Consider the following 15,306-nt stretch of genomic DNA (forward strand, 5'->3'; position numbering starts at 1 on the left):
TTTGCATCTCAGTGTCTTATTCCCTACAAAATGAGCATCATAACTTTGGCGCAATTCTCATTCACTGGGGTGGTACTAGAATTGGTGGATAGATGACTGTATGGCTGAGTGAAATGCACTATAAGGAAAGACTTTCCTCAGCTTCCCCACTGATGATTAAACTGCTCAGAAACATTTACACAGGCTGTTTGATTCACACCACCGCTTCACATTCAAGCCTGGAAGTCAAATCACTACACAACTGCCTGTGTCGTGACATGGCAAGGATGGGCTGGAACAGCATTCTTCCATATTCGGAAACCCCTGAATATGAGAATCTGTTGGCATTTGAAAAACAAAAATGTTTCTATAATAAGCAGTTTTGCAAGTTTGCACTTCCAAATACTAGCATAAAATTCACTGAAAATGGCAGCCCGAGGGAAATGGCAAAATCCAAACAAGGGAATTCGTCTGTGCCCAACAAAAATTCCCCATGGAGTTGTAACTCTGTGGGCAATTCTTATTTTTCTTATTTGTAATGTCCATAGCCAGGGTCTAAGAATGCCTATACATATGCACAGAATCAGAGTCATTTTCTTCCCAATAAAACCCATGACCAATTGGGAATGAAAGGCATATTAACAAATTGACACATTTATGATTTAATTGTATTCTTTTGTTAAATTATTTCAAGTCTCTGTTAAGAATTACCTGTTATAGGCCAAAATTCTTGAGAAACCTTGTAAATTAGACTCATTTGGTTGGAAATAACTTTTAAGGTTTTTTGTTAAAGGTTTTTATCACTTCAATAAAACTTGCAGCATTTGTTAAGTGTTCACTATGTGTCAAACACTATACCAAGCACTGGGGCAGATACAAGATAATCAGGTCCCACTATGGCTCACAGTCTAAGTAGGAGGGAGAACAGATACTGAGTGCCCATTTTGCAGATGAAGCAACTGAGGCATAGAGAGTTAAATGACTTGCCCAAGGTCACACAGCAAGCCAGTGGCAAAACTTGGAGTAGACATACTCCTTCTACTAGATCATGCTGTCTCCTCACAACAAGGATTCATTTCCAAGTAGTCACAGATCCATATTTCAATAACAGCATGAGTAATAATTGTGATATTTAAGGCACTTACTATATGCCAAGCACTGAACTAAAATCTAGGATAGATACAGGAGCGTGGCTCAGTGGAAAGAGTATGGGCTTTGGAGTCAGAGGTCATGGGTTCTAATCTCGGCTCTGCCACCTGTCAGCTGTGTGACTTTGGGCAAGTCACTTGACTTCTCAGTGCCTCAGTTACCTCATCCTCATGGGGATTAAGACTGTGAGCCCCACGTGGGACAACCTGATGACCCTGTATCTACCCCAGTGCTTAGAACAGTGCTTGTCACATAGTAAGCGCTTACCAAACACCAACATTATTATATAGGATAATCAGGACCCACATGGGGCTCACAGGGTAAATAGAAGGGAGGCACAGAGAAGTTAAGTGACTTGTTCAAGACCACCCAGCGGGTAAGCGGCAGAGGGGGTTATGAAACCAAGTCCTCTGACTCCCAGGTTCCTGCTCTCTCCACTAGGCCATGTTGCTTCTGACTGCTTCATTTCAATAACAATGTCTTCTCTCCAAGGGATTAAAAACAATAACGCACCTAAGTAGCCTTTCAGTGTAGATCACCATGGTTGTCAAAAAAAAATTTCTAAAAAATTCTAGTGGACTTTTTGTTTCTTTCGAGTTGGTTTAAGGAAGTGCCATTTCAAGTTTGGGAATATGTATCAATCAATCAATCAATGAGCCATAGTTATTGAGTGCTTACTGTGTACAGAACACTGTACTAAACACTTGGGAGAGTACAAAATAACAGTAAAACAGAATTGGTAGACCAGTTCCCTACCCTCAATGAGCTTACAGTATAAAGGGGGAGACAGGCATTAATATAAATAAAAATAAATTAGGGATTTATGCATAAGTGCTGTGGAGCTGAGGGGGGAGTGAATAACAGGAGAAAATCCAAGTGCAAGGGTGATGCAGAAGGGAGGGGGAGAAGAGGAAATGAGGGCTTAAGTCGGGGAAGGCTTCTTATGAAGAGATGTGCCTTCAATACGGCTTTGGAGGAGGGGAGAGTAATTGACTGTCAGGAATGAAGAAGGAGGGCGTTCCAGACCAGAGGCAGGATGGAGGCAAGAGGTCAGTTGTGAGATAGACGAGATCAAGGAACAGTGAGCAGGTTGGCATTAGAGGAGAGAAGTGTGCGGACTGGTGTGTAGTAGGAGAGCAGCGAGGTAAGGTAGGAGGGGGCAAGGTGATTGAGTGCTTTGAAGCCGATGGTAAGGAATTTCTGTTTGATGTGGAGGTGGATGGGCAACCACTGGAGGCTCTCGGAGAGTGGGGAAACGTGGACTGAATGTTTTTGTCAAAAAGTGATCTGAGCAGTGGAATGAAGTATGCACAGGAGTGGTGAGTGACAGAAGGCAAGGAGGCTAATATAGTAATCAAGTAACCAATGTATCTGGTTAGTTGTCGATAAATCATTCTTATTATTCTGATAAATGAAGCACTTCCCAAATATATCTAAATAGTTTTAAATGGTACATCCCTAAATGATTTAGAAGTTAATGCCTTGATTTAAATGAATCAATGGAATTTTACCTAGATATTATTTGGTATGTCCTTCTATTTTCAGACAGTAAAACTAGCAGCCCAATTAAACCCTCTCAGGAAAGCAAACTTATACCGCATGCAATTAGTCATAACATTATTTTCATGAACATTTTCTGAAATTTTAAATCAAAGGCCTCGACTATTAGGTACTTTTTTTTACTACGATGGAGAAATTCACCCAGAGGAAAAGCACAAAGAAAAGAGGTGTCATGTGGAACCAGGACCCGGTTCCACCTGATGACCTTGAATCAATGCCAGCACTTACTGTGGTGCTTGGCACATAGTGGGCGCTTAACAAATACCATCATTAGATGAGTTAATCTTATTGAAATGCATGATTAATCATTTGACGTAATTCAACTGTGATCCTGGGGTTTTTTTAAAGATGAATTGGGCTGGATGTGCCAGTCATCACCTTTCTCCAGAAAAACACTCAAATTTATCAACTCAAATTTATTCCTGCAATGTGTGCTTTGGATGGACACGTGAATTTAAAAGATCCCTCAAAGAATACGTTTTGCTCAAGCACCAGGGACGATATTAACAGTGAAAAATGAGTCACTGCAATAAAGCTATCTTCTTTCTTGACTACCTCCGTGTCATGTCGCCCCATCAGCCACCTTTCTTCCCTTCTGTCACCACCTCTCACAGCTCTTCCTCCTGCCACTATAGCTTTTTCACTTTTAGCCCCCTCCTGGTTCCAACGGGTGGTCTATGGTGGCAGTCGACCCTGTCCAAACTTCATTCTCACTGGGATAGTCCCTTGCGGGGGCGATGGCCCTCATTTACTCCATGGAGTTGACAACCTTAAGGAAGCAGTGTGGCCTAATGGAGAGGACACAGATCTGGGAGTCAAGCCTGTTTCCATCTATCTACCTAATTGCTTGCTTTTGTTTCCTTTATTTGCATCTTTGCTGTTACTCTTTTACCTATGAAATCTTGTAGACAGAAGAAGCTTTCACCTGCTGAACACAGTTCTGACCATCTATGAGAACCCGCTACGATAGAAAGTAGAGGAAGTTCCTACTACAGCTAAAGGTAGGAGGATTGCCAGGTGTCCATGTCTGATTATATTCCTGTAGCCATGTACAAGTAAGAAAGGTAACTAATTGCTTAGGCAAGTGTGTGCTTTTTCCTCACCCTAAGAAACACAGAGGAAATGGCACTAGTCACTAAAACATCACCATAATCATCATCTTCATGAAAGGTGAAAGCAGTGATTGCTGATGCATCTCACTTTTTTCAAGCCCGGCAATACCCTGAAGAAAATCGAAACCCACACACTCGCTGAACTGCAATGTGAGTTCAAGCCAAAATGCAGCATGGAAGACACGATCTTAGAATCAAGTCAGATAGGATAAGTGCAGGAAACAACACCAAGTTCTCTTCACAGTATTAGTACATGCTTTTGTTGACCTGGACTCTCCTGTACATTGCTGTGCACACAGTAAGAGCACAACAGATATGAAGATGATGATTGTACAAACGTATCTGGAGCCAGCTAGCATACAGAGTTCTGCCCAAATCCTAAGGCTAATTCATGATACTATGATCAACTGTACTACTTTCAACTCAACAGCCTAAAAACATCAAATAAAGCCTTTAAGACAACCATCCAGGAGTTGCTGCATGTTGATCACAGAGCTTTGTAGGTACGAACACAAGAACTTTGATGACATGACACAATGGCCCTCATGGGCTGATTTGATAAAAATTGATTTGATTGTTATTAGGCTTTAAATACATTTCTTGAAATTCCCTTTTGTTCATTTCATAACTATATCCTACCCAAATGTTCTCTCAGAAGATGGACTATACTCAATTTGCAACACAAACTATAATAGAATATTTTTGTATTCTTTGTCCCAAAGTGCAGTATTGATAACATTTTTTATGGTACTTGTTAAGCACTTACTTTGTGCCAAGCACTGTACTAAACACTGGGGTAGATAGGAGATAATCAGGTTGAACAAGGTCCCAGTATCATATGGGGCTCGCAGTCTTAGTAGGAAGGAGAATTTTCTGAATGAGGTAACTGAGGCACAGAGAAATTAAATTATTTGCCCGAAGTCACACTGCAGGCAAAGTGATGGAACTGTGATTAGAACCCTGGTCGTCTGATTTCCAGGCCTGTACTCTTTCCACTAGGTCACCCTCCTTCCCTACAGTTGCCAACTCCATGGAGTGAAAGAGGGCCATCATCCCTCAAGAGACTATCCCAGTGAGAATGAAATTTGGACAGGGTGGGCTGGACCCACCCTGGTAACCAGGAGGGGGCTAAAAATGGAGAAATGATAGCGGCAGAAGGGAAAAGTGATGCAGCACAACAACAAATGTTAAACTTCCTCTTCTCCTTCTCTCCCTTCTTTTACCTCTTCCCCTTCCCCCCTTCTTTTCACTGTCTTTTTTTCCATTGTCCATCTATTGCCCCTTTCCTTTCTCATCTTGCCTTTTAACTCCCTCCCATTCATTCAATCGTATTTATTGAGCGCCTACTGTGTGCAAAGCACTGTACTAAGTGCTTGGAAAGTACAGTTCAGCAATAAAGAGAAAAAATCCCTGCCCACAACGGGCTTACAGCCTAGAGGAGGGGAGAGAGACATCAAAACAGTTAATAGGGGAGTTTGGGATGAATGCAGGGAGCACGTTAGTGGGTAGAAGGTGAAGAGAACAGGCAAGCAAAATGGAGTGAGTTGGCAGAGAGCAACGGAGTGGTAACTGAGTACCTGGAAATCATTCTGAAATAATTACTTCTAGAGGGAAAAAAAATCTGTCTTTCCTGAAGTTATTCTAGGTTTTCCAACATGGCAAAATATTACAGTTAGCTTATATATCTGTTGCATTTGATATTCTCGGAATTTCCAAACTGCTACTTTCCATCCCTTTTTTCCTTTCTTTCTACTTTGATTCCTCTAGTTAGCCCGCTTGCTTTGGGTCCTACCTCTTCTGGCCTGGGCCCAGAGCTGAATGGGAGCCTTAAAAAGCTGGGGTTCCTCTTGTGGCCAGTGGGCTCTGGAGTTCAGATAGGAAGTCCCTATGCCTCCCGGCATGGGGCCATTTTGCACCTTGGTGAAACTCCAGGACTACGGAGTTCTGGGGACAACCTGGAGCTTTTGGAGCTCTGACTATGGGGGCCCTACCTCCTGGCCACCCTACCTCCTGGCCACCTGACTCCCTCAAAGCTTTCAGCCCAATTTGCCCTGTACTTCAAATAAAAAAGTAAAACTTGCTCCACTGCCGACTTTTGGTCATTTCTAGAAGTTTTCAGAGATACAGAAAAAAGATAATACTAAGATCAACATCTGGGGCATTTCCCTCAACTTCAACTGGAGTATTTTTTTTTTCAAATACAAGAGCTTTGCCTGGCACATAGCCGAGGGAATAACAAACAAGCTCTCTGCTTCCCAAGCTGGTAAACAAACGTGCTATCTCAATCTTTTCAGCACCAGTGGGAATTTTATTTATTTATTTAAAATATTTTGTTTCAGATTATCTCAGTTTGCTTAACAGAGGTTTCTTGGGAATGAAAACTACATTTCTCTTCAAAATATTATGTCTCAATACAGGAAATCTGATGTATCCCAAATTTGGCCTGAGTCATAAAGTGTTTAAAATGACAATATCAAAGTACTGTTCAACTTACATTCTTCAAAAATGACATTATACTATATTTTCCGTTACTGCTCTCAGGCAATCTGTTAGAAAATCACTGAAGAATGTTGGACAGCATCACATTTATTTTATAATATGTGACTGTGTGGACACTCAACTGACACTAACTGATGATGAAGAAAAGGAAATTTTTGGACAGTGGCAAAAAAAAAAGACCAAAAAACCCCCCAATATCCTTAAGTAAAAATGGATCTTTTGATCAGAGACTAAAAAACACTTTAGGAAACACACTCATGGGGAGAATGACATATATGGAACCAATTTTCACACTTCTTTTTGTAGTTGGGTACAACTGCTCAGCAGTGCACCCCAAGATAGTGTGTGTACAAAAGCAGAAAATATTTAACTAAGGAAAACAGAAGCAGCACCCCAACCTAGGCTCAGAATTTACACCCTTAATCTTGTGAAAAGGAACATGAGCTGTTCAGACACCACCAGCCAGAAATTCATTTTTGGAGCCTCTTGAAACATAGACTTCTCATATATACCAATGCTTAGGACAATGGGCTGCATACAGTAAGCCCAATAAATACCATTCAGCCATTTTTTATGGCCTTGATTTTATCCCAGCTCAACCTCAGAATTACAACAACTTTGTTTTCCTCTAGTATTTTTCCTTTTATCTTACAGCAATTCTCAATCCAAATACAATTTTTTGCAGAGGTATTTGTTAAGCACTTATTATGTGCCAGGCACGGTTCTAAGCACTGGGGTAGATACAAGCTAATCAGGCTGGACACAGTCCCGCATGGAGCTCCCAGTCTTAATCCCCATTTTACATATGACGTAACTGAAGCCCAGGGAAGTTAAGTAACTTGCCCAAGGTCACACAGCAGACACGTGGTGGAGCCGGGACCAGAGAATCCAGGACCTTGTGACTACAAGGCCTATGCTCTATCCACTGGGCCATACCTAGAACTTAGTAGAACTTAATAGCTCTATTTTTAATATTTCATTAGTGAATATGTGGCACATATCTGTCAGCTAAGGAAAAGGTGAAAAAGAGAAAACATTTTCTGAATCCACAGATTTCCCCCAAACCCGTGGAACTCTCCTAGCTCATTCACGTCCACCCTGCAAAAGAAACCTAAGAAAACAGGCCTTTTTTGAATGTGACAGAAAGGTCAATAGTCTGGCTTCCTTGCCCAGCCATGGGAAATGAATTCCAGCCTTTGAGTCTCCACTGCAACTCTACTCCATTTGAGTTCCCCAGAGTTCAACTCTAGATGGTCAGCTGATGGCTAATCACGACTATGGGATAGTAGAAAAAGAAAAATTATGTAGAATAATGGCTGGGGGACCTGCAGTTTTAAGTGGCAGAGCTTGGACAGGGGACAAATACCTCTCTACAACAGTGATGTATGTTAGTCTAGTCAGAAAGCTCTGCAAGGAATAAACACATTTTTGCCAAACAACATTCTTTAGGACAACTGAAAGCTATTTTGGGGCTGATGAACTAGGTTGTGATTGCTCCATGCAGTCGCTTGGCTTAGTCTGCCTTTTACATAGGGAAATATTGTGGCAGGATAATATTTCTCAAGATTCTACATTGCCCTTAACTATGTCTCATTGTGTGTACAGGATGTTAGTCATTTGCAAAGAGGCATTGCACAAACTGTCTGGAAGAAGTTGGTTTTACTTCAGCGGATTTATTTTTCTTTAACATACTTTTAAGAGTTCGGTTATATTTCTTGAATTTTTGTTGGGTTGTTTTCTTTTTCTAATTAGGGTGGTAATTACTCATAATTCATATTTATATGGAGCACCATATAATTTCTCCGTTCCAAAGAGAAAGCCGGTTCCACTTGCATTCCATGTCAACTTCCCTCCCTGACAATCAAGCTGTTTCTACTTATATTTACTGTGTGGTCTGATGCTATTGTATGCTTTCTTTAGTTGGAGAGCTGCATTTTTATTCTGGAGGCCTTCCACGGTATAGTCAAGTTTGTCATGCAATTTTTTTTTCTTGGTTCTCTAAAATACTTGGCAAGGTAGATATGCATTAAATCATCTATACTATATGATGTGGGCATAATTCATGTCCTCACTTATATCAAAAGCCTGCTTAAACTCTCAACTAGAAAGGACAAAGCATAAATGTCATGTTGCCCCTCTGAACTGGTCCATGGTACTGTCCATAAATGGGGATGATTTTCTATGGTATTTGAGATTGACAGGATGTCTCACCATTGTTCATGCCTCCCACCATCAATTTGGCTAATTTATATTCCTCTATAATGCATTCTGGGGATGCTTCTTTTATCACTGATCGGTATAAGTGACTATGAAATGCAAGAAAGAAAAATGAACACATCTGCATTCCTATAAGTCTAACCTGCCCAACATCATTCCCCACTTTGTAAGACTGAAGTTATCAGTAAGGCAGAGACACTGCCTTACACCAATAGACACACAGTTCATATACAGAATGGGAGCATTTAAATGATTCTTGATGTAGTGGAAGGTTTTTCCCCACCTGCAGTATGGGACAAGGGAATTGTTTAGGTACATTGTGCGTGAAACACTTCGCATGAAGGGCAACAAAGCAAAACCCAGCCATCATTTGTAAATAATAAACATCGAATACAATTACTCGGAAATATAAAACTCTCCCTTTAACCCATTCCATCATCCATTCCTTAAAGCATGCAAAGGTCCATCAAACACAGCATGCAGCATGCAGTAAATGGACAGCAGAGGTTAATAACCTGGAAGCATAGGATCTTAGAATGTGAGAGCAAGTTAAAGACAAGAGTTCCTCTCCATTGTCACTGAGGGTCGAGAAGCATTGCTGCAGCGTAGAGCAGTGAGGGTGAGGGAAATACAGTTTGTCCAAGACATATACATATCTCCGCAAGTGGCGGCTCGTATAACTGAAAGACAAGGGTAGAGGGAGAAAAACAGAAAGAGAGGGTTTTTCCTTTAGGAAGGCTAATTCATGGTTTACGTCCAAAGCGGTGTTTGTGTCTGCTGTCAGAAGGATGATGTGAAAGGCAGCAAAGTAGCCCTTAAGAAACAAGAAGTTAGAAAGGTCAGAAGAACTGATAGGGAGAAAATCCTTAGGTCATCAGTCCACCCCAGAATTGCCATGGGTTGGGGGCATCGACTTCCTCAGGCAACCGTAAATGACGGTGAGGTAGGAAAGACTTTGGTCTTTCGTTGGTAAATGAAAGCATCAGAGCCATTTTCTCCCTGCTCTTAGATGGTAATCCCAGCTTGGGTTCCACGGTTAGTGAATACCAATAGAACAGGGAGAAATTCCAAACAATTAGAATAAATTACCTAGCATCCTCTTCTCAACCTAAAGATGCAGTTCAATTTACAGGACCAGGCTGTTTCTGGGTTTCTTACTTTCAATGTAAATTTTGAACCAATTTTGAATTCCACAAGAGTTCCTACACTGTCTTAGTAATAGAGACCGGTATTAGTCATTCGGTCAATCATATTTATTGACCACTTACTGTGTGCAGACACTGTACTAAGGAGAGTACAATATAACAATATTACAGACACATTCCCTGCCCACAACAACCAGTTGATTCCAAACTGCCTTATTAATTTAAAGGCAACCATAATTGGTTTTTACAGGCACCTTTTCCTCTCAGGTGCTCTTTATAAAAAGAGATCCCCTTTCTAACATTTATTCCAGCAGGGGAAACCCATTCTGTCAGTATTTCTAATTATTAGGACACTATACTCGCCATACCGCAACATTTAATTCCATTTTGATTCAGAACTTACGATCTATCAGGTTTTGTTCCACAGAATAGGAACATCTGCTCCTATTTGGCAGAATCATATATGCCGATGATCCCTACAATCATACAGACAATTTCACTTCTGGATTTGCTTAATTTTAAGGGGGAAAAAGTATATGGTAAAAAGGCTTCTGACAAACACATCTACATGATCTCCATATACACATATAATATAAAGTTTAAGCTCAATTAAATTTAATTTAAATACCATCTTCAGGACCCAAATGTGAAAGAACATCTACCTTCCCCGCTATACTAACTATTCCTCTTCTGCAGGTAGGTTTCATTTCTTAAGTAAAATATTTTACATTTTTTATTTTCTTTGGTTTTTTCCAAAAATATACCACTCTTGTGAATTTCAATGTCATTTGAGGTAAGTGCCTATCTGGTTCCAAATATGTGTAAGTAATTCCTCTCAAAAATTATTACAATAAGTAGGTTCTAGGGCTAAGATTAAATTTAGTTTAATATAGATACATTTTTTCATCTGAGGGAAAATCTCCCATTTCAGAAGGATGACAAATGAGATGGCATAATAGCATCTAACTAGAATATATTCTAAAATGAATTTCTCGTTGCCCTTCCAAGCAAATGAAAATCTGAATTTGGATATCTAAAAACTGAACTCAGAGTCCACTATTTCATAAAGACTGGAACTGGATGTTGTTGTTTTTAAAAGTGAATCATTTTATCAATCAAATTAACCACAAACAATTCAATATCAATATCACAATTCACAAAACTGAAAATCAGCCAATAAATTTAGTCAGTTAGGTCCACTGATTCAGGTACCTAGAGGACAAGGATTGTGCCAACCAACTCTACTGTACTCTCCCAAGAACTCAGTACAGTGCTCTGCACACATAAGTGCAATTGATCACTAAATGGCATTAATCTATTGATTAACAGGAACAAACAAGGTGATGATGACAAAAGTATTTCCCAAACGGACAGTTTGTTTAAAATCAATACATTTAAATATCTGTTAATGGTTACAAAACTATAATGCTCACACACATACTATCTTGAGTAGCTTCCGTGGTTTCCAGAGCAGTAGATGGGGACGGACATATTTGCTCTTCCTGTGATCGGATACTGCCTTTCTTCGTTATTAACCTACTCATCCTCTTCCCAAGCATAGCTCCAGCTCATGCATCTTATCTGCCACCCTCTACTTCCAACAGGCAGTGGACAAATGGAAAGGAAAGTAAGCAGCAAAGGTGGACAGAGAGGAAGCTTTTTTTCTCATTTCTCACCCTTTAGACTGTAAGCCGGTATAGCAGGGGACATGCCTACCAACTCTGTTATACTGTACTCTCCCAAGTGCTTAGTACAAATGCTCTGCACACAGTAAGCACTCAATAAACACGATTGGCTGTATTTTGACAAGGTTTAGAATGTACTGCTATTAGTTGACATTAGACCCTTTAAAGATTTTTTTTCAAATAATAGTCTGAAGAGAACATTATATAATTTGTTTTATGCTTTAGCCAAAAGGACATATATAATAAATACTATATGTACATTTCCTTCTGGTGAACAGTAAAAGATTATACTTAATACCTGGAGATTTGATAATAAAGCTCTGAGACAGCATTCTAACCTCTATGAAGTTTGGAACATCAAGAAAACTGGAGCCTGGGAAATCAGTAAATGTGGTCTGGAGTAATACCATTAAAAACATTTGCTCTTTCATAAGGATCAAACTTTGTCTTTATATATAAACTGAAAATAATAAACCCTCCTCCGTGCCTTGCCGGAACAAAATTTCCAAGATTATGCAATGTATAAATATGAAATATTCCTCTAAACTAAGTTTTCAAAACTACTCAACATAACTATGGTACTCTAGTCCTTTAGAGATTGCCAAAAATGATGAAAAGGCACATTTTAAAATAAATCTAGTTTTCATAAATTTAATAACTCATTTTGAAATAATTGTGATAAAGAAAAAAGGATAATTCTTGTGGAATTCAAAGCTCTTAATTACAGTCTATTTTCAATTGAGTAGGGGCTGGCTATCTAGTAAACTAAATTACAGGCGTCTTGTTTCTTCTCCCCTTCTTCCTCTTGCTCATTTTCTGGGCTCTTTCTGCATTAGAATTTTGGTAGAGACAGGGGAAAACAGTAAAACTAAAATGATCAAGTTCTTTGGTTCCCTTGGTGAAAGATTTGGCTACGAGGATGGAAGGGAGAGGATAAAGCTAGTGGATCAAGTTAAGCTTCTGGATTTCCAATAGAATTCAATTAATCATGCTTTCCCTTACTCCTATTACAAGGGATAACTGAGAGTTGACTAAATGTCATTTCTCAACCTTCCTTTAATGGTGGGGTAGAAAAAGAATAACATATATGAACTGCATCTTTCAATTTCCAGAGGTAGATTATCCAAGGTGCCTTTCTGTGGCCCCTAATTCTCTTCTCTCCCTCTCCTGCTCTCCACATTTTGTTTATTAATGTTTCCACAGAGAGGTGATTGCAGAGGACAATGAAGAAAAGGAGGCAAAAATCAAGACAACCATTCCAAAGATAGATGGAGTTGAAACAAATGGCCAAAATGAAATTTTTGATTATTCCATGTATTTTATAACTCTCCCTCTAATTTTAGCAGGTATATTCAAAAGCTGGTTGAAGCACAAAGTAATGAATTATGGGAAGAAGTAAAGAAGACTACTCCAGGAGAAACATAAACACGAACAATATAATAATTTTATCTTTGCGAATCTAGAAAGAGTAAAGGGTCAAGATAGCCACAGAGGGGCAAATTTATATATTGACTTTCTTGAGGAGCTGCCCCAGGTACTATTTCCTCATTAAGGCAATTGGGGAAATGACAATGAAGAGATGTTTCCTCTTCACTCCTGAGGAAGGCTTAACCTAAATGATAACCTAATCAGCTAACTGGCATCCTCCTAGAACTCAGTCCACATGCCAAAGTGGCTTACAATATACCTATAGTTCATTGGAAGTACATATTTTTATAGTCGGGGCAAGTTTCACTCTGGGACCTCCTTCCCCCAGTAAATTTACATGGCATTTAGATCCCGCATTTAGTAAGTGAAGCACTCTATTGTGGTGATGATGATTCATACGCCATTCTCGACAGATTTCATCAACAGGTTCTGGTACATTCAGACCACAGCCAGTGGCTTATCAATCTAAAATCCCCAGAATTTAAAATCTGTGCTTGACTTGGTCCCAGGGATTACAGATATTTTATTTTCTAATCAATTTCTTCTTTTGGATAGATTGTCTAATTGGAGAATTGACAATTTCCACATAAGCACAATTCAACCAATTTCAACTTTTCAAAGATGGCTAAAATTTTAACTCTAACAATCTTTAAATGCATTGCATTATTTGGAATTACAGTGAAGACAATTTCCAACTACATGTTAACTACGCATACATTTCATCAATGATATTTCTTGAGTGTCTATTATATGCAGAACACCGCACTAAGTGCTTAGGAGAATTCACAGAGTTGGTAATAATAATAATAATTATAACAAATGGTAATTGTTAAGCACTTACTATGTGCCAAGCACTGCTCTAAGTGCTGGGGTAGATACAAGGTAATCGGGTTGTCCCACTTGGGGCTCACAGTCTTAATCCCCATTTTACAGATTAGGTAACTGAGGCCCAGAGAAGTTTAGTGATTTGCCCAAAGTCACACAGCTTGGTGTGTCTAATCACACAGCTGGGATTAGAATCCACAACCTCTGACTATCAAGCTCATGCTTTTTCCACTAAGCCACGCTGCTTCTCCTACAGTGGGCTTACAGTCTGGGGGGAGCTTACCTTTAGAACTATAGTTCAGGGACTATAAATTTAAAAGGTTTTCTAATAAGATTGTTTTGGCTTCTCACTAAAAAACTTTGAAATCCCTTACTGCCTGTAACACCATCATTTTCCCGATCCCAAAAGCCTGCCTCCTTGGTGTAAACCCATCTTCCCACTGCCTTTCAATTCTCACATTTCAACTGCTGGCATATCCAGCCAGCTTTTCCTATACACTATCTCCCAGATTCACCCCTTCCTCTCAACCCAAACTGTTACCACCCTGGTCCTGCCACAGCTAAACTATCGTGTCAGTCTCCTCACTGGTCTCTCACCTTCCAGCCTCTCCCCTCTCCAATCTATACTACACACCCCTGCACTGATCATCTTTCTGAAGCAGCCCACATCTCTTTTTCTCCTCCAAACCCTCCACTTGTTCTCCGAGTCTATTTACTACTCCTCACAATTGACTTCAAGACTATTCACCATCTAGCCTCACTTTACGTACCTGTTTTTTTCTCCAGCTACTCCCCAGCTGGCTGCCTTTCTTCATCTATCTGTAGCCGCTCTCGACTCTCTCATTTTATTGCGTGACGCTCTTGACTCTCTCCCCTTCATCCCCATGCTCAGGCCATTTCCACAGCTTGGAACTTCCACCCTCCTCACATCTGAAAGGCCAGAGCTAAAATCCCAACTCCTACAAGGAATTTTCCCTGGTTAATTTCCCAGCAACCTGAGCTATACTATCCCTTGAGCCAATGTTATGACTGAATTTACTTCCACTTTCCTTAGCACTCTTGTATATATGCCTGCTTTTTTTTTTTATTTTGACCCCTTTAGTTGTAATTTTATGCTTGCCTATCCCGCTACATTCTAAACTCCTTGGGGTCAAGGTCACTTTGTTATTTTTCTGTACTTCTCAAATGGCCAGTATAGAGCATCACATCAAATAGGCACTCAATAAATGTTGATACTGCTGTTACCACAACCACTCTCACCACCATCACTACCAACTTCTTCTGCTACCACTGCCACTCTAAAAATATCATCTATCATCCTGTAATGACTGGCTCATCATCTTCAATTGCCATTGAGGTGTGCTGACGGAAATTTAGATATTTCCAAATCTAAATTACCAGTTCAAAAAACAGTTCTGTGCTAGTGGCTAACAGTGGTATTAATAATAGTTTGAAAACAAAATAAAATTGGTAGATAAACTTCTATTTTCAGATAATAATAATAATAATAATCATGGCATCTGCTAAGTGCTCACTGTTCTAGATCATAAGCCCCTACAGGGAGGGATCATGTCTCTTGTCTTGTCTCATGCTGTCGAGTCGTCTTCGACCCATTGCGACAGTAACACCATCTCTCCCAGAATGCCCCACCTCCACGTGCAATCATTCTGGTAATATATCCATAGAGTTTTCTTGGTAAAAATATGG

At 39.9% G+C, this 15,306-nt stretch overlaps 1 protein-coding gene across 2 annotated transcripts in view; it reads right to left on the reverse strand.

The window, feature by feature from the left end:
- The window catches only part of DYM (dymeclin), a 519,684-nt gene that overhangs the window by 182,061 nt on the left and 322,317 nt on the right, over positions 1 to 15,306 (reverse strand). Inside the window, exon 14 of one of the 2 annotated variants that reach the window (XM_039911491.1) lies at positions 9,032 to 9,196. The exons of the other annotated variant lie outside the window; for it this stretch is intronic. Within the exon in view, the coding sequence (XP_039767425.1) occupies positions 9,032 to 9,196 (165 nt within the window). The remainder of the gene's footprint in view (positions 1 to 9,031; positions 9,197 to 15,306) is intronic. 2 annotated transcript variants of the gene reach the window in all.

This window comes from Ornithorhynchus anatinus, chromosome 3 (genome assembly GCF_004115215.2).
Source record: "Ornithorhynchus anatinus isolate Pmale09 chromosome 3, mOrnAna1.pri.v4, whole genome shotgun sequence".
Classification (NCBI taxonomy): domain Eukaryota; kingdom Metazoa; phylum Chordata; class Mammalia; order Monotremata; family Ornithorhynchidae; genus Ornithorhynchus; species Ornithorhynchus anatinus.